General features: G+C 37.2%; 1 protein-coding gene across 2 annotated transcripts; it reads left to right on the top strand.

Annotated features, from left to right (window-relative positions):
• Positions 1-1,661: 1,661 nt before the first annotated feature.
• Positions 1,662-15,734, top strand: LOC103279424 (protein NYNRIN-like). Of its 2 annotated transcripts, XM_062975821.1 has the most exons (3): positions 1,662-7,410; positions 8,585-8,626; positions 10,452-15,734. In XM_062975821.1, exon 1 carries the CDS (start codon positions 2,602-2,604, stop codon positions 4,474-4,476), a length of 1,875 nt encoding a protein of 624 aa, XP_062831891.1. In that variant the 5' UTR covers positions 1,662-2,601; the 3' UTR covers positions 4,477-7,410; positions 8,585-8,626; positions 10,452-15,734. The 2 variants fall into 2 exon arrangements, with proteins under 2 accessions (XP_062831891.1, XP_062831890.1); XM_062975820.1 differs by having other exon boundaries at positions 8,585-15,734.
• Positions 15,735-22,798: the final 7,064 nt, after the last annotated feature.

Genomic DNA, 22,798 nt, shown 5'->3' with positions numbered 1-22,798 from the left:
AGCAGAGATTTGGAATGAGAAGCCTCTTCCCTTCTCCAAATGAAACACTCATTGTTTCATTGAGGGTGATCTATGAAGAGGGCATCCAACAGCAATTGTAAGGAGGCTTTCTCTGTGTTTTTTTTTCAAGGGGAGGGGGTTGACAGGATTTAGGGAGGCCCAGGAAGCACTGCCATTTCACCTCCCTAGGCTATCCAATCATGCACGGAAATTCCAGATGCCAGTCCCAAATACCAGAGTACTTGCATAGATTTGGATCTTCCTAGAAGATCTAGATCTTTGCAAGTGTCTTTTTAACCTGGAGTGAAAGGCTTATCCTGAATCAGCATAGAAGTGCATTATCTGGAAGAGTCATTTGGACACCTCAGCAAACGTTTACAAAATTTTCGATCTTGTCGTTTGTCCCACAGTACTTTATAACTATATTGCTGCACTTTAGCTCAAATGTCCCCCTCATACCACCCCCCTCCATTAACCTGGTGGTTCATTCTATTTTAAATGGTCTTTATTCATTTTATTCATGCTTTTAATGAGTTTTATGATCATTGTAATGTATTGTTATATAATTTTGATTTTATTGTGGTTTATTTATTGTAATATGTTTTAATTGATGTACTTGTTTTGTTAGCCGCCCTGAGTCATCGTCGGGAGATGGTAGCGGGGTAGAAAAATAAAGTTACTTACTTACTTACTCAGACAAACACGACATCTACATTTCATTATGTTGCAGTGCGGAGGGGGGGGGGCTATGCTGCAAAGTGTTTATTCTACAGATATTTGAGCATTTCCAGCATTTACTCTCTTCAAATAGATGCTTTAGTCAAAAGCTTCCAAAACATAATGGCTGTATTTATTCCCCACCCCCACACAAAAAACGTTCTAGTCCTAAAGCCATTAGGCAATCAGTACATCATCAGCTACTGAGGTCACCAAAAATTCTCTGAGGAAATGTTTCTATTTTGAGTTTAATGGATTTACAAAAGAGTAAGTTGCAATGTTTCTTGAAGCACAAAAGTTACATTACTTTTTGACTTTCAGATCAAGAAAGCTGTATTCTTCTGTACAATGATCACAATATGGATGTTTTCATTTCCTGGAGAAGAACTAACAAGGACAATTTATTAAGAGTACAATCCACATTTTCTAGTTCAATGACAGAACCTCCCATTGATGCCATGTTCATTAGACTGCGCCGATTCCAGCCCAGAATACAATTTTGTCATGTAATAAAGAATCAATTTCTTTCCGGAGAGAAGGGCAAGTAGCATTTGGCCTCTCTTTCTCTGTAGTCTTGTCTTCTCAGAATCCTATTTCATGTACATTTACCAGGGAGAAAATTGTATTGAATATAATGGAACTTACTTCTGAGTAAATATGCATGGAACTACATTACAGATGAGTTTTTAACAGTGAAACAGATACCTGTTTCGCATTTTTCTACTATGCTTCTCAAATTAGAAAACATATTGAGAAATCATGCCTGTTTTTGCTTGGAATACAAAATAAATATAGTGTTCATAAAGCACACTAGCAAAAATTGAACATTTGTAAAAAAAAATGTAAAATAGAAGTTGAAGTATGAAACAGAATACTATATCTTTCACAGATTGAGATATATATATATATATGCTAAATACAAGATGCCATGGGTGTTATAATAAGGATATTATACACTGGCCAGGAGTGATAACCCAAGAAAGTAAAAACTCAAAACTTGATTTAAAAATCAGAGCAGGAGACATATTTATTAGAGGTGTGTAAATAAATTGGAAGTATTTGTTTCTTGGATGTTAATGTTTTATACTTATGAGGCGTATTCGACATGCACATGCAGTACACGCCAAATATTAAGAAAGTGAACATTTTAATTAATTTATTATTTATTTACTTTTTTTCTACCCCGCCTTTCTCACCCTGAAGGGGACTCAAGGAGGCTTACAAAATTCAGCAAGAATTCAATGCCACACAGACACAGAAAAAAACACATCCATCAAAGTATAAAACAGTCTAACCATATAAGCAATTAAAACACACATCAATAACATGGATTAAAAACTGTATAAAATGCCGAGTCATGATCTCATACTTATCCATAATCATTTTCCAAAATCCATAGTTCATTATTCAAGCTGTTAAAGTCTCATTCCATAGTTCCCTATTAATCAAATATCTGCATAAAAAGCCAGATCTTGTTTTTTTTTCTAAAAACAGGATGGATGGGGTCTGTCTGATGTCACTGAGGAGGGAGTTCCACAGCAAAGGTGCCACCACTGAGAAGGCCCTGTCTCTTGTCCCCACCAAATGGACTTGTGAAGTGATTAGGGCCGAGAATAGGGCCTCCCCAACCAATTTCAAAGCTCGATTCTTAAGTTTCAATTCCTCCATAAGTGAAATGGAATTGCAGTAGGAGTATTAACCCAGCTATTAGGGACATGGCAGAGACCAGTAGCTTACTTGTCTAAACAAATTGACAACGTGGCAAAAGGATGGCCAACTTGTTTACGTGCTGTAGCTGCCACAGCTCTGTTGGTACAAGAAGCTGATAAATTAACTTTGGGACAAGAGCTAATAGTGAAAGTCCCTCATTCGGTATTGGCTATCATGGAGTATAAAGGACATCATTGGTTTACTAATAGCCGTATGTTAAAGTACCAGACTTTGTTGTGTGAAAACCCTCGTATCAAGCTTCAGGTTTGCAGTACATTAAATCCTGCTTCACTCCTACCTGTAGAGGGAGAACTCCTACAACATGATTGTTTGGAAACTATGGATGAGGTGTACTCAAGTAGGCCTGATCTGAAAGATCAACCATGGCCTAAAGCGGACGCCACCCTTTTTACAGATGGGAGTAGCTTTATAGAAAATGGTCAAAGGTATTCTGGGTATGCAGTGGTAACTGCCACTACTGTATGGGAAGCAGAACCACTCCCTTTAAACACTTCAGCTCAAAAAGCAGAATTGATTGCATTAATTAGAGCACTAGAACTGTCTGAGGGAAAAACTGTTAACATTTACACTGACTCTAAATATGCTTTCACTATCCTCCACGCACATGGGGCATTGTACAAAGAAAAGGGATTGTTGAATTCAGCTGGAAAACAAATACAACACTGTGAGACCATTTTGAGATTATTAGATGCTGTTTGGATTCCTGCCAAGGTAGCAGTGATGCATTGCAGAGGACACCAGTACGGAGAGGATCCTGTGACCAGTGGAAATCGGTACGCCGACACAACCGCAAAGGCCGCGGCCCGAAAGGGACGAGGACAAGAGCCGGTTATGGCCCCTTTGCAGGTAAAAGACTGGTTGCAAAAAGGTGATCTGCCGTACACTCCGGAAGAAAAACAGTGGGCTCAGCGTGAAGAAGCTGTTTGGAAAGATGGATGGTTGGTGCTGCCTGACCAGAGACTGTTTGTACCCAGGCAAGTAGCATGGGAATTAATAAAGGAGGCACACCAAGAAACTCACATGGGAAAAACAGCTTTGGCCTCACTGTTGGGACGACAGCTCTATATTAATGGACTCACTGCCTTAACAGGTATAGCATCAGCTCAATGTCATATTTGTGCTAAAAATAATCCCAGGACAGGACCTTTGCTGCCCCCAGGAAACCAATATCAAGGAAATACACCATTTGAGTCTCTAGTGGTAGATTTCACTGAAATGCCTAGATATGGGCCTCACAAATATTTGCTTGTTTTTGTATGCACTCACTCCGGATGGCCTGAGGCATACCCCACTAGAACAGAAAAGGCTGCTGAAGTATCAAAAGCACTTCTCAGAGACATCATCCCCAGGTATGGGATTCCTTTACATATTTGTTCAGACATTGGTCCAGCTTTTGTGTCAGAAATATTACAGACTTTAGTCCAGATGTTGGGAACAAAATGGAAATTACATTGTGCATACAGACCTCAAAGTTCAGGAAAAGTAGAAAGAATGAATCAAACACTAAAAGGAAAATTATCAAAAATGTGTCAAGAGACTCACTTACCATGGACCAGGGTATTGCCTATGGCTTTGTTGCAGATTAGGTGTACCCCTACTAGGTTTTTGGGTCTTTCACCTTTTGAACTTATGTATGGCAGACCTCCACTTGGACTAAGACACCTCCAAGGGGACATCACTCAATTAGGACAACAGGCTTTGAAAAAAGACATTCAAACATTAGGACAGGCCATAAATCAACTTCAGCAATACACTGAGGATCTCAGGCCACCATGGCCTGCTACTCCTTTACATTCTTTTCATCCAGGGGACTCAGTGCTGATCAAGGATTGGAAGATAGAACCATTAGGGCCAAAGTGGAAAGGACCCTTTACTGTTCTACTTTCTACCCCTACAGCTGTCAAGGTGGAAGAAATTAAGGCCTGGATACACTACACTAGAGTAAAGAAGGCACCTCCTGAGTGGACAGCAACCCCGGATCCAGATGATCCTCTGAAGCTCCGCATCACCAAACAAGAGGCCTTGTGACAATCCAGAAAGAGGACTACGGCTCTGGTTTTGACTACATACCTGGAGGCTGGTCAATCTACACCAGACAGAAGCTTGAGGAGCACTGTGAAAGTGCCTACGTGTATGGGAGACTCCTATCGTGGACAATACACAATACCCTAGAGCTAAGAGGGGTAATTGTGCAAGAAACAATTGTTAAAATACCAAGATTGGGTCATATCAGAAGAAAAAGACCCTCCAAATGAATGATTTTGTTGAGGCTGCAATAATTGTGTCAGCTGTTATTTTATTTTGCTTTATATGTGTTATATACTTGTATTATCAATTTAGAGATATACTGTGTGGAAAACCTATATATCAAAATGCGGAGGTATTGGATCAACTTGCTATCACTTATCCTGATAGTAATAGTTCAGGTTCAGACAGGATGGGAAAAGAACATGTTTCACCAACTCATGACCAATCTGACTCGGCAATTTAATCGGAAAGATTGCTGGTTGTGTTCACATGGTCCATCCTCCCATCGACAGGGATGGCCAGTTATGCCAACAGCTACATTAAGTCTAGTAGGGTGGAATTTTACAAAAGTATCTCATATCTCTGATATATTTCCAAATCAGTTTCCCATAGTAAGAGACCCTGGACAATTTTTATTAAGAGAAGGAAATGTGCCATCTGCTCCTTTATGTGTTCGTAGGTATAAAAAAGATCCAATGAGAAAAATTGTTAATGATGGGGTAAAACATGTAATGACTCGAGTACTCTTGGGGGCATACCCAAATTGTGCTCAGGTTATAAATATATTAGAAAATACAAATGAGACTTGTTCAAAATTAAATCCTCATCAGGCTACTTTAGATGGATTAGAATGTAACTCATTTGATACAAGGATGCTTTTATATAATATGACTAAGTCATTGAATGTATTATGGTCTTTGCAAAGACAAGCTATTAACCCATATGAAGAACAGTTATTTGGACTCCCAGATGGTTTATATTGGATGTGTGGAAGATGGGCAGGGAAGGTTTTACCTGCTGTCTGGAAGGGAACTTGCACCATTGGGACTCTTATGACAGCAGGTATCTCTTTCTATGATCTAGAACAACCAATTTCTGCATGGCATAAGCAGTTTGCTTGGCATAAATTAAAGCGAAGTTATGATAAAAACTTAGGATATGATCCTGATGATACTTATTTGAGTGAGGGAGCAAGATTTGGTGCTATAGCGCTCCCTTCCCTAGGAGTGGCTTGGAATGTAAAACAACTTAGAAGAATATCAGCACAACTTGAACAGTTTGCAAATCTTACTGCCAAGGATCTTACTTCGATGCAACAAGAGATAGAATCCTTGGCAGGGGTAACAGCACAACATAAGCTTGCACTCGATTATTTACTCAGCAAAGAAGGAGGACTATGTGTGTGGTTAAACACTACTTGCTGTCATTATGTTAACAAAACAGGAGAAATAGAAACAGATGTTGGAAAGTTACATCAAATTGTTGAAACTATTAGAAAGTCATATACCCCTGGTGATAGTAATTGGTATAGCTGGCTGACTTCGTGGTTGCCAGATTTTGGATGGTTGAAATCGTTATTTGTTGGATTTTTACTAGTGGTTCTTTTGTTTTTGTGCTTATTAATTTGTATACCTTGTATTCTATCTATGTGTAAAAGAATATTGTTTCAGATGCTGCCAACCGAAAACATTATGGTAGTCCATGAAAATCCAGATACCCCAGCACCAAGTGAACAATATGAGACAATACTATTAGAATGGACAAAAGAATACAGACCAGCACCTCCAACACCACCCTCTACACCATTGATTTTGAAGAAAGAACACAAGATGGCAAGCCAGACATAATTAAGTTTGCGACGCTTCTGTAAAACATTCGCTCGCAAAAAGGGGGTAATGTGAGGGCAATTGAAAAATATAATATTAATTTTCTAATTAAGATGAAAATTAAAGATTCTAATTTACCTTGGTTCAGAAGATGCTGAAAAGCTGTGTTCTGTATATTTCCACAAGAAAACATACCTATTGATTTCTCCCCTTGGCACAGTAGAATGTTTACTTTGGTTGTTGATTCTGCTTCTCTTTACAGAAGAACCTAGGTCAAACCGGCCAGGGTATGATGAACTAGATGAGTCAATATATCGATCGGGATGTGTAAATACATCTCAGGACATTTAATTGATGCAGTATTAGAGCGCCATCTTACGGAAACTACGTGTAAATAGCAGGCATTTTAGAAGAACTTATTTTGAATTATATTTTTAGTTTTACTTAGAAAAATACATTATATTTAACATTAGGAAAACAATCAAGAACAGACACTAAGGAAGATCAGCTTAGTATTCATTGATTGTTAGCTTTAGTAAGAATACATATATATATTCAAAGAATATATAAAAGATAGGAAAAAGAAAACAATAAATAAATGAGATTAATAGTTCTTATAAGATGAAACCTATATTTTAAAAGAGTTTGCTTTAAGATCTGCTTTTAAAATTCAGTAATATAATAATCATTTGAAAGAGTTTAAAAAATCAAATGGTAAGAAATAGAACATTTGATCTTTGGAATCACCTGATGTCTGAATTACATAAAAGTATAATCAGGAGATGTAGATACGTCAGCAAATGTTGCATCCCCCTGACCTGGAACATGACCTAAAATTAGAAGGTCGAGGGCAACTGTACACGTGAACACCTGTTTTTCACCTGTTTAATAATTATATCAGGGAAATTTCCAAATGTTGTATCTTCTGCGCATGTGTAGAAAACTGATTTTGTCAGCACAAATTGTACTATATATACTGGTGTAATTGAACATAGCTTTTGTGACAGTCCTTTGATCACTTATCACCCTCTTTTGCAAAAAAGTAAAGACCTGGAAATCGATCTGCTGTCTCCGCCTCTTCCTTTCCCAACTGCACTCGAATGGACGGGTAACGTATGCTGCAACAATATAGTGTGTTATATTGGCTCTTGTCTGGTTTTCGAGTGCTCATGCTGCCTTGGGGTGCAACAGGTATGCTGGACCATATCTGCCCATATCCCATTCAGCGCACCCCATTCCCATATAATATATAAAACATATATGTAAGAACCCCCTCCCTCCGTTCATTACCATCTTTAGATTATAACTCATGAATGAAGTCAGAGGAAAAAACTCAGGATGCATGGTTCTGATGTTTAAGGCAAAACTCCTTGGATGAGAAGATTTGGGGTTCAGGCATATTTCCCTTCCACATTTCTTGGGGCTCTTGGTGATGATGATTGGCTAATCCTTTTTGGAATGTCTAGGTTCTGGGCAGCTATGGGAAATGAACTATTTTGAAGGATTGGAACAGGCTTTCACAACTGTGGAACATATATAAAATTAATAAAACATGTATTTAGTAAGAACTATATGAATAATTTATTTTAGGAAGGAGGGTGATGTGCCATGATTTATTTATTTATTTGTTTACAGTATTTATATTCTGCTCTTCTCACCCCAAAGGGGACTCAGAGCAGATTACAATGAACATATATATGGCAAACATTCAATGCCATCAGACAAACAACATACAGTATAGACACACACAGAGGCAATTTTAATATTTCCAGCTTCATGAAGGTATGCTCGATTCCGGCCACAGGGGGAACTGTTGCTTCATCATCCATGAGTGACACCGAGTGCTGTACTTCCTCATTCCTTTCCATGTGCTGCTGGCAGTTTTGTGATGTAAATTAGTTAAATTAGCCTCCCGCATGAAACGTACCTAAATTTCCTAGTTGACAGATGCAACTGTCTTTCGGGCTGCTTAGATAAACAGCAAGCTGGGATATTTAATGGTTGAGGGTTTAACCCAACCTGAGCTTCAAACTCATGACCTCTCGGTCAGTAGTGATTTATTGCAGCTGGTTACTAGCCAGCTGCGCCACAGCCCAGCCTCTTCTCAGGGGCGGACATAAAAACTCCTCCTCCAACTAAGCTGCCCTGGGAGTGGGGAGGGGATTTGGTGCTGTACTCTTACTGCATTTTATTTCAGAGTTTTGTATTTTTTTATAGTGTGCCTTGCATAAATGAATATTATCCAATTGCCCCTTCACCTTTTTCTCCTACTTGCTGTTTAGAATATTCCCTCTGATAGGTGGTCACAATGTGAAAGTAGAGGGGTAAGTACTGAATGATGCAATAGATATAGAACTGACCAAGTGCAATTTTACACTATACAATAATGACCTTTGCTGCATCCTATAGATCTTGGGACATGTAGTTTGGTGAGAGACACTAGCCGAGCTGTCTCACTGAGACTTTTAAATATTCCTCCCTAAATTTCAAATTGTATAGGATATTAAGGAGCTCTGGCATGACTGCATAGAGCACGATGCTCTAGCCAGTCATGCTGGTCACATGATCTTGGAGGTGTCTATGGACAATGCTGGCTCTACGGCTTAGAAATGGAGATTAGCACCAACCCTCACAGACACAACTAGACATAATGTCAAGGGAAAACCTTTATCTTTTCCTTTTATACCATGTTAAATGGTGGAATCATAATACTATAATGGTGGGACCATAATACTATAATTATGTAGTGAGAAAGGCCTTGGGAAAATGCAGGCCTATTTCAATTTCTACTTTAATTCAGTAGCATTTAGCAAAACATACTCTGTGTCTGGATGTTACTGTTCTTTCATTTCTCTGCTCTAGATGGTGGAGATGGTGATCAGAAACTATGGAAAGGGTCTGGGGAAAGTACAATCTAAGGTTATCAAGGCATCTAATGATAACATCTTCTGCTTTGAGAACAGGAAGATATACTGCTGTTTTCAGCAATAGACCAGAGTTTATTATAAAGTTTAATGCAACATGAGGACAAATGGCCATAGTTATTTGGAAGTTCTGGAAGCTTTCACCCGTAGTGCAACTTTTTCAACCTTTGGAACACTGCTACACAAATAGTTTCTCATACTTACCCTGAGAAATTTTAACACGTGAATAGTCTTACAGTTGGTGATGGCATGTGTTTAAATGTTCTTAGAGGACACCATTTTCACCCACTTTGCACATCCACTATTTTCCAAAAGTCCTTTTATCTTACTGAGAGAATCAGGGAAGAGTATCAAGGGAAAAGAGGTTGTAGAACTGTAGCCAAGGGGTTGCACGTTTTATTTTATTTTCACAAGCATATTTCCAAACTGCCTTTTTTAATGATGATTTTACCATGCCTTGAAACACAGTCACACAGCAATTAATTACTGCTTGTACAGCACTCTGACATTTTCTGATAAAAAAAACCCTGGGGAAAATACAACCTACTATAATGCCTACTAACACTTATATTTGCTGATTGCAATGGCCACTTTAAAAAACTTTTACAGCTCTCTCAAAATGTAGTATTGATCCCAATTTCTTAAAAAAAGTAACTATCTAAAATTTAATCAGATAAAAATAATGGGAGTTTAATTTTTCTAATAATAATTTTATGAAGTTTGTTACTTTAAAAAGTGACAATTGATTTTGATCTGGATTGCATCCCCCTTACATTAATTTAATTTAATCTTAGGCCTCTTCTACACTGCCATATAAAATACAGATTATCTGCTTTGAACTGGATTATATGGCAGTGTAGACCCATATAATCCAGTTCAAAGCAGATAATATGGATTATCTGCTTTGATAATCTGGGTTATATGGCAGTGAAGAAGAGCCTTAGAGGTAAATTACTGCTACAGATTATTATGTTCTATTTCTTCACTTCCATTTTTACAGGTTTTCTTTTCTATCTATCAATTCTAGTTTCTACCTCTTTAAAATCCAATAAGAACACCAAAGGACACTCTAGAAGACTTGATCTCCTGATATTTCTTTCATAGTGCATTAAAGGATACAGACCACTGCTGTGTGATTGAATCCCATATCCTTCAGATAATGTCAATCAAAAGGATTAACATGTGTTTGAAAATTCACATGGTTTCCCCTGTTCTAATATTATAGGTTTTTCCATACACGAGGAAGGACATTAATCACTCAACTGTAGAAGATGTAAGCAACATGGCAACTGAAAAATCACAAAGGCAGGCTGGATGGCTGCTCAGTCAGGTCTGATCATGACAGCTTTTCTTCAATTTAAAGTGATCACTTTAATATCTATATTTCAACAAAATTATATTGAGAGATATTTAAATCTGCAGTCTCCTTCTCTACCTATGATAGCCAAGCATAGTTAAAAGGAATTCACACTAAAAAAAAGGCTGCAGTCCAGTCTCTTCTTTCTTAGGAATAATTTCAACTAAAATCCATAGGTTGCACTTCTGAGTAGGCATTTATAGCTCTTTAAAAATACATAGTGAAGCAATCATACATGCCAGAATAGACAAACTATCTGAAATTCAGAAAATTAGCATATTTGGGTTTTGAAGAAATTCATGTGGTCCACCATTCCTCCACTTTTTATAATAAGGGGGAATTCCATGCATTTGTATTTGTCTCATTTTTCCTTGGGTTGAGATCAGGGTTCCTAGTCAGCTTCAAGGTTAGTTTGGCATGTAGGTTTGAGATTGTAGAGATACAGATTCAAGTTTCCAATGAACCACGAAACTCACTCTCCCTCAGCCTAAACTTGAAGAGATAAATGTATGATGAGGAGATCATAATTAATTGAAGGCAGGAACATAATTGTAACCAATGAATACATGAACGCAACATTGTTCCCCAGCCAGTAACAAAGCTGGCCTTCAACTGGCTTGGCTCTCCTCTGATATCCAGAGCTGCTATGTGAAAGGGGGATTGTGCCTTCAATTGTTTTCTTTTATTTTGATTTGGTTTACATTTAAAAATAACTTTATTTTTTTCAGTTGTGTGGTTACAAAAAATAATAATCTCCAATGTTGTTTTCTGAAGCTCATATTTAAACGTGATATCTACAAATATAGTAAATAAATGCAGCACTCCAATGCAGTGAGAAACAGGTAGGTTTGAGAAAATGCTGTGTATCTTTTCTGCACATAAAAGATCTCATCTTGTCTCAACTATAAAGGACAAAATTGGTTTCTGAAATGTCCCTGGCAAAAAGGAGTTGAGCTTCACCCTATCAAAGAATTATATATTCAGATAATTTAAAAACTTACAGTGTGATCAGGGGATATAATAATCTCAGTTCACTTTTTATTGGTAGGAATGGGATGTGACCTGACTGTTAGGCAAACTGCAAATTAACATGCTGGATGACTTTACACAAGGATTAAAGTTTAGAATAAAAGCAGGACTACTGTAGGTAAAAATGTAAATATTTTGTACACAAAACACAAATTAAGAATCTAAATCTTTCGGCTGCAGGTTTTGTAAAAAAAAAAAACCCCAAAAAACTAGACTAGCACAGTATTAAATAAAGGTGGTTTATGAAGACCTACTAACCCAGGAAAGGCTGAAACTCAGAATTTGCTGACATAGTATAGGATTTTCTGGGCTCTAGCATTTCAAATAATACATCATAGGGAAATGTGAATTCTCTGCTGTTTACATACTTTCACTCTTATACTGCACTTTCCCTGAGATATCTGCCTTATCGTCAATCACCCTTTCAAATTAAGTGTTTGCTTACATTCTGTTGACCAATCACGAAAAAAAAAAGAGAAACGCTTGTTTAAGGACAGATGTCTTTTACTACTTGTGGGAACACCATGTCTAAACACATGCTAAGTGTACCATCTCATCAGCTATAGATGAAGGATGGTTGGGCAATTCCCTAGTTTTGCTTTTAATGCACCCAGAAGACCCAGACAAACAATTTTTGATTTGGAATCCACATTTTAAAACTTGTAATGCAAGTCACAAACTAAAAATTGCATGCTTGTCAAAAATAATCAGTAAAAAACAATATGTTTGGAAAATGGGAACAAACATGCTTTATGCAAGAATGTATGCAAAATGGATAGCTTTAAAAATGTGCACAGAACTACATGGCAATTTCCATGTGTAGCGGGAAAATATCTGGAATCCAACATGTGTTTAGCTCAGAATGAACTTGGTGCAAGAAAAACAAGAAATCTGTTGAAACTGAGGACCTTATCACACCGTAAAATACCCAGTCATCCATTTTATCAGTAACCTGTAAAAAGCCATTTGTAAAGGATTTGCAGTACCTTTCGTAAGGTACTGAAGTGTGAATTTTTTGGTTTACAGATGTTATGTTTAATTGTGTGTTTGTGTTTTAAAAGGGTCAGTATTTCAGTTATTGCATCTCTGCACTCAGAGGTTGGTTGCCATGGAGAAGTAGGCAGAGCCAACTGCCATTTTGTGAAGAAGTGCAGAGTTAAAAAAAAGGAGTTTAGTCTGTGCTCTGATGAGGCACAGGGAAGACTGATCCTAGGTTGAAGGGATCAGGGAGGCTCAATTGCTTATTTTTGAGCCGGATTAAAATAAGTTTGGTGACTTATTTAATGTAGTCTGTGTCCTGGTAAGGAACAGAGAATCTGTGATTGTATATCACAGGGTGACTGCGGTTAAAAAGCAGTAGAGAAAGAAGTGACATTTTAGGGAATTTGACTCACCTCATTCTAATATTGCAACTGTTAATCAAAGTGCCTCTAAGGAGAAACAATTTTGTAACAACTAAGCTCTGTGCCTGAATAAACTTGTTATTGTTCCGCAAACATCTAAGCCTCTGCCGCATATATTATAAACTGAGTTGTGTTACCATCAAAAGTAAATAATAAGAAGAAAGAAAAACAAAATTTAAAAGGTCTCCTCTCTGAGTCGTTGGTGGCTGCATCTCCCCAAAGTGGTGGCCCCTTTATTAATTGGTGGCAGCGTTATAAAGACTTTACAAAGTGGTGGCAGCAGTTATATATAAAACCCCTTTACAACTTGTTCTTTATTTCTTCACTTGCATCGTGAGTTTCCCATTGAAAGAAGTGGATTAGCAGATCATGGGTTTCCCCTTGAAAGAAGTGGTTTAAAGACGAGTTCAGCTTCTCTACATGTACTATGTTTCCCTTTTGTTTTGTTTGTTTAAAAAAAGGAACTGTGTTCTTCTGCAGAACCTAAAAGATGTTTTTACATTTCTTGCTTTGAATGGAAGTAAGGATGTTGTGTTGTTGTGCAAGATCTTCCAAAATAAATAAACAAACAAACAGGGGGTGACTTGTTGGGGGAACATTTGACAGTTTGGGAAGAGTCATACATCTGTCTTGTGATAAGTCAAAAGCACATTGCTTTATTAGATACAGAAAGGAGAGATCCCATATGTATCCAGAATGTATCACATCCTCATCCTGTCTTCATAAAATAAAAGTTGCATACTTAAAACGCGTTTCCTCCGGTGTATGTGATAAGTTTGACAGATATGTATTTCCCTAGTTCATACTTTCATTTTTAGAAAAACCCTATATCCAGCATTCAATTAGGCTGATTTGAACCAATTTGGATAGTATCCAAATGAAAACAGGAGTCTACAAATGCCTTTCAAATCCAGATTTTAGTACAACTGGTCATGAATATGTCATGATGGCTCAAATAGTGTGTCTTCTCTTCAGATTCCACATATGAAGGAAAACAAATATTCAGAAAAAAGATTGGTCCAGTTTCCCCCTTTTTCCCAGATGGTACAATTCCAGTGCTTTTTAGGTGGGATGCTGAAGAAACAAACTATAGATTTGATTTAGTATTGAAGGATCTTTAGGAATGGAAAGAATAATTTTGCTGTTTTGGACTAATCTTGCACAAAATTCAGACATGGTTGTTTTTCATGGAAAACGTCAATTTCTATGAAAAAGAATTGCTATTTTTTGTAGAAAAACTTTCCAGTGCATAAAATGCTGGACTACTTCCACACAAAAAATTACTGTAACTGGGAACCCGTTTCCTATAAAGTTCACATACATTCAATTTGCATAAAAATAGTTTCTGCACAGGAAAGAGGATGTCCCAATGTAGAAATGTTATTTCCTGTACAAAAATGTTGTTTTTCCCGTGCAAATCATTAATATGTGAATTTTGCACTGAATAAATTCAATTCTGTAAATAAACTTCAAAAACTGTGTGGATTTCAAGGGCAGTCTTGCAGTGGGAAGACAATTGTTAGAATTACTTATTGCTTCCTTCAAGAAGAAATTTACTCAAGAATTATGCCCAAAAGAGGTTTCTACCAATTATTTCTCTTCAAAGCAGGGATGTTTTTGTGGAGTCTTTCTAGCCTGAATCATTTGGTACTTGCATGTAAAATAGTTGAAGTTCAAGTTCTTCCGCTTCTGACATTTCATGTTATTCATTTTTCTCTCTTCCTTCTGGAGTTCCTGGGACTTTGATTTTAACTGAAAAAACAACAGCACTCAATCCTTCATCATAACTCCCTTGTTCAGGATTAGAATGGTGGGATTTTGATTGGAATTACTGCCCAGGTGTTTTTGCATGGATTTTTTTTAAATGCCCACTTTTTTTATTTCCAAGTTTACTTTCAAGGTTTCATGAAGCCATTGTAACAGGGAAACCTAATGCTGCCAGTAACTAGTCCAAAGCAACAATTAGCTTCAGCATTCTCGGCCGGATGAGGTTTCCACAAATTTATCAGAGGCATCCACTGTACAACCCACTGGATGACCTTGTCACAAAATCTCAGCCTCAGGCCAAGGCAATGGTAAACCCTCTCTGGACAAATCTTGTCAAGAAAACCCTATGATAGGTTCACCTTAGAGTTGCCAAAATTGGAATTGGTTTAAATTATTATTAAAGGCACAACAACAATAACAATAATTCATTATTAAACACATTACTTTTTATTCATGCAATAAAATATGGTTCCGGGTCTGGCAGCCCCAGAAAGAGTACTGTTTACACTTATTTGATTTTACAAATCTACTCCCAGTCACCATAAAATTTCGGGTGTCCAGGATCAGAGCTGAATCAAACTTTACATCTCAGGTATGACTCTGACTTTTCAGACTTTTCAAGGGAAGTGTAACATTGTCCAACACAGATTGAATCTCTATTTCTCAATTTGTCTTCTAATACCCAGGAACATCTCTATCACACTTGAATCAAGCTCACGTTTGTTTATTCTCCTTAAATACTATTATTTCAGAACAAATTTACTGGATTATGATAGAGGAGAGAAACAATAGACAATCTGTTTCAATTATAAACCTTTGGAGATTAGATTATTCTTGAAATGACATGACACCTGTCTATTATTCCTTCAATTGATCTAATTTGTAATATTACAAAAATTTTGCATGTTTGTTAGCTGTAGACATTCTAACAATAAATTACACATTTGTTCTAGTTGTTGGGTTTTTTTTTGTCAACCAAGTAAGGCGCCCTCAATGAAGCTTTCATAGTTTATTGTAGCCTACAATTTATGCATGAGCAAATGTGGGCTTTTACCAAACTACTTTGAATTGAGCTGTTAGAGACACTCTGAAGGAGGCCTGGCAATTTCATTTCAAAAATTCAGATGAGTTGATCAGTTCCCAAATAATCTAACTCTGCAGATTCATACAGGTTGTACAATAGACTATTGGCAGTAATAGAAGCTAGCTAACTAAGACCAACTAAGAGGCCTTCCACACTTGTACAAAATGTGGGATGAATTGGTTTTAAAAATTCTAGTTCAGCACTGCATCTTTTCCACATGAAGGTGCAAAAATCTGCCTCACTGACAAGGGGCCGGCCATAAAGGCTAGCCATACTGACACCGTTTTAGTATGGCTGAGCATGGAGAGTGACTTCCTACCCTCCCTGCCCCCCCAGCCTCCCTAAATGATGTGAAAAACTCCTCATTGTTGCAAGAGGCTCTCCATTCTCTGGATTGCCCTCAGTGATGATGCAATGCAACTGTGGAGATGGAAGCCCCCCTCCCCTCTTCAAAGCTCCATTGTGTCATAATCACCATGGGTGATTCAAGCAATCGAGCCTCCTGCAACAGTAAAGAGGTTTTTGCCAGGGGTGGGGGGAGAAGCACCCCCCCCCCCAAAAAAAAAGCTCTGTGTCATCATTTAGATGCATTGTGGAGCAAACAGAAGCCTCCAGCTTTGGAAAGGATACTTTTCTTGGTTTTTTAATGCTGAAATGGGGGCAGGGAGGGGAGGATGGCACACCTCTGTGGGCAGGATAGCTTTGGAGACTGGGTTCCCCTTGGGATCACACATAGCAATTCTGAGAGGTAGTCTTCATAGACCTGGGAAGATGTGGATATTCCTGAACATCTCCCCAGATGTTTATTCAACCTAGGTTTAGTTTTGGTTACAATTCATTAGGCTAAGGTGCCATTTGGATACCTCATAATAATGTGCCCTCTATACTGCATGATAGTGCAATGTAAATAAGGCTTGATTTGACAGTGTAGATGCACCTACGAATTCCTACTTCAACACTGAAATGACTATACCATGTTGGCTATAAAAGGAGCATCACTTTAAGGTAAAACATTTAAAAAATGAGAGACATTACTCTGAACCTAATATCTAAAATAGGGGAGGGAATGAGTTCTAGCTTTAACTACCCAAAATGCTCTACAATACTTAACTTCTTCAAATATCAATTCATATTCTAGTAGTAAAACTGCATCCTGAAGCAAATGTCTTGAAAGAATTACAGACATATAACCTTGAAAAGTACTTATATGAAACCACTTGACCATTTTAGATCTTGTGAATATATTCAGTAGTTAGTAGGTACCATTCATCAACAGTTATCATTGCTCATTTAAGAATGAATTATTACCTGTGAAGGAAGCATCTTTGTTCTGCACAACACACTGGAAAAGGCCATTTTTATGTGATAGTGGTGGCATTGTGTTACAAATCTGATATGTAAGAAATGGGTTTGAATGTTCAACAGGGTAGATATTTGCTACTTGCCATCAGTTACACAGTTTGACATTTTCTATAGGACTGAGCTGAGAGCTAAAGATAAAGAATTTAGGTAATTTTCTTTTTTAAATACATCATATTTGATTTCTGGACAGACATGTTGACAGTCAGTATTTTTAATTTAAAAAAAGAAACTTGGATGTTAGAGGAATAGAAAATCAAATACATTTGGAGACATTTTTAAAACAATAGTGAAATATATTGGAACCCACTTTCTGACTGAATATGATCACTAACCAAATCTACCAACACTGAAACTCTGTCAATAATCCTACCCTTCAGAAAATATGTTCACATCTAAAGTGTACCAGAATTGTAAACCTCCCTGACTTCAGTGAACTAAGAGGGAATTTCTCTCTCCCATTTTGGAGAAACCACTCTACCATCTTTAAACCACTACTGTTTTATTGATGCTGCCTTCCTAGAGACAGAAAGGAAGAACAAGAGAAAGAAGGTATTGTATATGAAATCACAACTGTTATATTTAGCTTAGTGGCATCTACACAAAAGATGATATTCAGGAGTCAAGGGCCCTTTCTTCCCATAAAGCAGTGATTCTCAACCTGTGGGTCCCCAGATGTTTTGACCTTCAACTCCCAGAAATCCTAAAAGCTGGTAAACTGTCTAGGATTTCTGGGAGTTGTAGGCCAAAACACCTGGGGACCCACAGGTGGAGAACCACTGCCCTAAAGGTACCTGGAGACTCATACTATGCTATAACTACCATCCCTGATTATAAATTTGACAAAATAGCGGTATAAACACAATTGTTGTTTTTCATTTGCAATAATAGAGTTACTCCCCCTGAATAATTTTAATAAGTGAAATCCAATACTACAGCAAAATATTCCTGCTCTTTCTTCCTCTTTCCCAATGCCCATTTTCCTCCTATAGAATGTACTTTGTTCCAGGAAGAATTTTGACAGGGGCTGGAGGGGTAGTGACAATCTATTTAATTGCTGGAATATGGATACCACTCTGAGTGTAATAACGCAACCGATGACTTTCGAACCTGATTATATCTGATATTTTCTCAACTTCTTGCTTTACATTTTTAAAAAATTATTAGCTTCCTTTATCATTTCATAAACAGAAAATATATCAGTGGCATTGATCAATTAATTAACTACCACCCTAATTTAGCTATGCTATTATGACACCTTGGACTGATTAATTGATTAATTAATTAATTGCAGATGCAATTAGGCTACATGAGGCAATCTGAAGGAATATGCAAACAAGAGAAATTTCAGAAAAATACTCGAGTACTACCAAAAAGTTCACACACACAAAAATTAGAGAATTGTTTTGTTACAGACATAGCTCCAAGCCAAACTCAGAAAAATAGATAGGAAAGACAGAAGTTAAGGGAAGCAGTGCTTATATGATTTTGAAAAGAAAGGGATTAGTTAAAAGTCAGCTGAAAAGCAGAGTCAGTAGGGTGAAATCTCTCTCGCATGCTTGGAGCTTATTGCAAACCATTCTAAGTAAGAGAAGCTCTGATAAAATGTTTACCACAGATTAGGAAAGGTACCAACAACTCAAATAGGTTTCCAGCATGGTTACCGAGCACAGTTAAGGAAGCTCCTTTTTATCAAATGGGGAAAATAACAAGCATCTAAAATCTTGGCATAAACAAATAGGAGCTAACAGTAAGCAAAGTGTTTGTATGGAAAATAGTGAGAGACAGTGCTAAAAGGATTAAAAAAAAGAATAAAACATTTTTTGAAATACACGAAAAGCAGATCTGAGGTAAGGATGTGGTTGGACTATTGAACAAAAAACATCTGAAAGGATTGTTGAACACCAATAGAGTTGTTTCAGAGAAACCCAGTAAAACATTGCATCCTCACTAAGAATTTTATTAGACAAATCTACTATTCTACTACAGTCCCACTACATACCAGGTTGGTATCTCACCTCTTTTAATAATTCAATTCTGCTGATTTGTGGTTATGTGATCATACTCATAACCCTGCCTTCCCACATTACCACTCTCCATTATTTTGTAATTTTGTAATTCCAGCTTTGAAGCACAACAAAGGCAAATGCAACTATGCAATACATCATAAAAGGAAAATGGACAGTTTGGGATTAGCAAGGAGGCAAGCGAAAGGGATACAGGAGTTTCTGTGTTTTTATTTTAAATTTTTAATTGTGTGGATTTAAGTTATTGTTGTTTTTTTTAGTTTAAATATAAAAGAAAAATTAAGGCATTTGGAAGATCCAGAAACATGCAAGTCCATGAATTTGTCATTGTTTCAAATACACTGGAGAAACGCTATTGAAGTCAGAATTGTCTAAACAAAACACTATTAACAAAGCCTTTAAAGAATAATAATCACGATCTTTGAATGGAAAATCCTGACCAGGTTTGTTATATCCTTTGAGAATGTTAGCAAATGGTTGGGATGACATTTAACTTCTCTCCATCCGTGCAGCAGGCAGGAAGTGATTTGCCCCCTCCCTGGAGGAGACAAAAGAAAGTAGCCATGGTTGGAGCTACATACTGGGGGGCAGAGCTACTTAGGTAGTTATCCACCCCCTTGAGTTCATTCCATTCCAGAAAGCTGAGGTGACCCACCCTGCTTGCATTCGGGGGCCAGATAGGAATTTTTCCCTTATATTCTATATTTTCACCCACCCTATACTGTTTATAGAGAGCAAATTGGGAGGGGCGGTTTTAAATAGAACCAATTTACCAAGAGTTACAAATTAATTATTGCCAACAGCAGATATACAGTGATAATTAACTTAGTATTTTTCCAAGTGTATTTGTGACTCTTAGATAAAGTAGACCAAACACTTTCAGCTTCTATGGTTTTTGCTTCACTAGATAACCCAGACTCAGGCTGTTTCATGTAAACTTCTGTACTGATAACCAGAAAGGAATAGTGCAGTATTTGACCATTTTCCTTCTCAGTAAAAATCAACAACTCTTGAGGCCACAAAGGTTTTCTTATTTTAACAGTGATTTAGAAGACAACTGAGTTGGAAAACCTCTCACATGCAAGACCTTTTGGCTAGAGCTGATGAGATTTTAGAAATCTGCTTCCACCAGCCTTTTCCTCACAAATGTTGTCAGATTCTCATGCCATTTCTATTACTTTGTTTGAGAAATATGTGACTGTGATGCTTTCCACTGTAAACTCATTTATTTCAAATTCTTATCCTCTGGACTATAAGCCATGTTTGGAGATCATTTCTTTAATTTCTGCTTTGTGCTCTGATGTTTCCTCTAGATCTAGGTCTTTTCTGAAACTCTCATAGAAAGGCTGTGTATTCGATATTCTCATCTATACTTTTTTTGACTCACATTACCACATTTCCTGACAAAAGAAAAGTGAGTTTTTGTATTACCAGATTTTTTTGTGATGTCAGAGGGAAGAATAAGTGCCAGTAAAGCACCAGTAAAGAAGTAACATATCAGAAGAACATAAGGAAAGCTTTTTAACAAACCATCTATCGAAATTATTATAAATTATTATATTTTCAACTTGTCAGAAATAGTAATATTTTGGATTGTTGAGAGGATGGCTAACATGCATGGCCCCATTCTCTATCTATCTATCTATCTATCTATCTATCTATCTATCTATCTATCTATCTATCTATCTGAACAATGATGCATCTGAATTGTGTTTGAGATACAAATATTTTACCTTTAGAACACACACGTATGGAAAACCGTTTTTTTTTTTTGTACAAGTTAACCATACGTATATGTTGTTTTTCCCTTAATGGAACTTCCAAAGTGCTTCAGAAAGTGTGTTTCCACTTAGCCCTAATTAAGAAGTGCAGAGATTTACATGATGAGGGCCCAACTAAAGCACATGCATGCTAAATGGTAGTTGAGTCTTAATGTGCTGCTATTTTTCTTCCACCTGAAGCTACATTTGAAAAATTTAGTATCGGAATCTAAAACAAAGCACTAGACCAGGAAGGTGGCAATGGTGGAGTGGGCATGGGATGGAGGGGAGGCCTCATTCTGCTTTCAAGCCATTTTCATGCTTTTGCAATGTATCAACCTCCACTGTCTTGTGAAATATCTGATATGACAAGATGTTCATTTTATGGTGTTCAAACGTGAACACCCATCAATAATAAATAAAGTCAGTCACTTTAAAAACAAACAAACCCAAACACCAAAGTAGGAGGTTGATGTGGAAGTGAAATAGAAAACCCAAGCAATTTCCCACTTTAGACTGTTGTTACACATGCCTTGCTTTTTTCATAAGTGAATAACCTTTGGGACTCTAGGTTAAGACACGGTTGTTGATTAGTTTACATTGCTCATTCCTGACCTATTTCAGTGCATGATATTGACCTTAAGAATGACTTCAGTCAACCTCTTCATTGCATACTTTAGCATTTTATACCTAGAAGAGGGCCTCAGCAAGATCCTACAAATCCAATGTATTTGTTACCGATTACGATGCTTGAGGCTTAACACATGGTCCTTTTCCACCACCTCAAGCTATGTTTGAATAATATAGCATATAAAATGAAACAAAAAAGAATTGTAGAAAGCTAGTCCTTGAATGACATCTGTGTCTTCCAGTTTTCTATTTATAACTTACCTTCTGCCCTTGGTTCACACCTGGTTGGAAAGCAACAAAACTGAAGTGAGAACACCTTTGGAAAGAAAATGTACATGATAAAAAGTCAAATTATTGAGTATTATTTATTTTGTTTATTCACAGCAAGTCTCATCAAGTTTAGGGGCAAAAAACGATGAAAATCAAAATCCACAAAAACATGATACCTTTATGGGGCAGCCAAAATGCACAACTACATCATGCAAACTTTCAAAGCTGTACTGGTTTCTTTTTGAAGAAAAGTATGGTCAAACAGAATACAGAAGAAAAATGATGATGGTCTACATTTTGATGTTGTTTTAGTTTTACCACAGTTGCTCTGGGGGGGGGGGGGTCTCAGTGCAGACAAATCTTACTCCTCTTTGCAATTTGGAGACAAGAGACAAAGGGCAATAAAAGAAAGGCAATAACATTTCAGCTCAATTCACTAATAGAGTTGAAAGGTTGTATGGTGTATATTATGCATTTTGTTTGGCCAATAAAGTTATTCCTCTTTGGGAGACTTTGTATTTTGTTGTATTTTGCTGAAGAGGTGGCATGGATGGCCCTGAATGAGTTTCCAGGTTCAAGAGAGTTACTCACTCTCTTGGGTCACCAACACTCCTAGTCTTTTGTTTATAAAAAATTAATAACCGGAGAGATAGCAGGAGTTGGTTTTTTTCTCCCTATTGAGCTTTTTCAAATCAGAAATATTGACATTGGAGAACAGTGGAGAAATCAGCAACAGAAACACACTGAGTTCTGTATCTCATGCCTAAAACACAATCAAAAGTCGTTCAAATGTAACTGTCCTGAGAATGATATAGTTAGGACTTCATCATATTGAGGTCCTTTATTCAGGTGATAGTGGGAGGATTTGCCACAGATTGTCACAGAT

This window comes from Anolis carolinensis, chromosome 3, assembly GCF_035594765.1.
Source record: "Anolis carolinensis isolate JA03-04 chromosome 3, rAnoCar3.1.pri, whole genome shotgun sequence".
NCBI lineage: Eukaryota > Metazoa > Chordata > Lepidosauria > Squamata > Dactyloidae > Anolis > Anolis carolinensis.
Note: the sequence above shows the minus strand (reverse complement) of the source record. Positions and strands in the feature narration are given on the sequence as shown.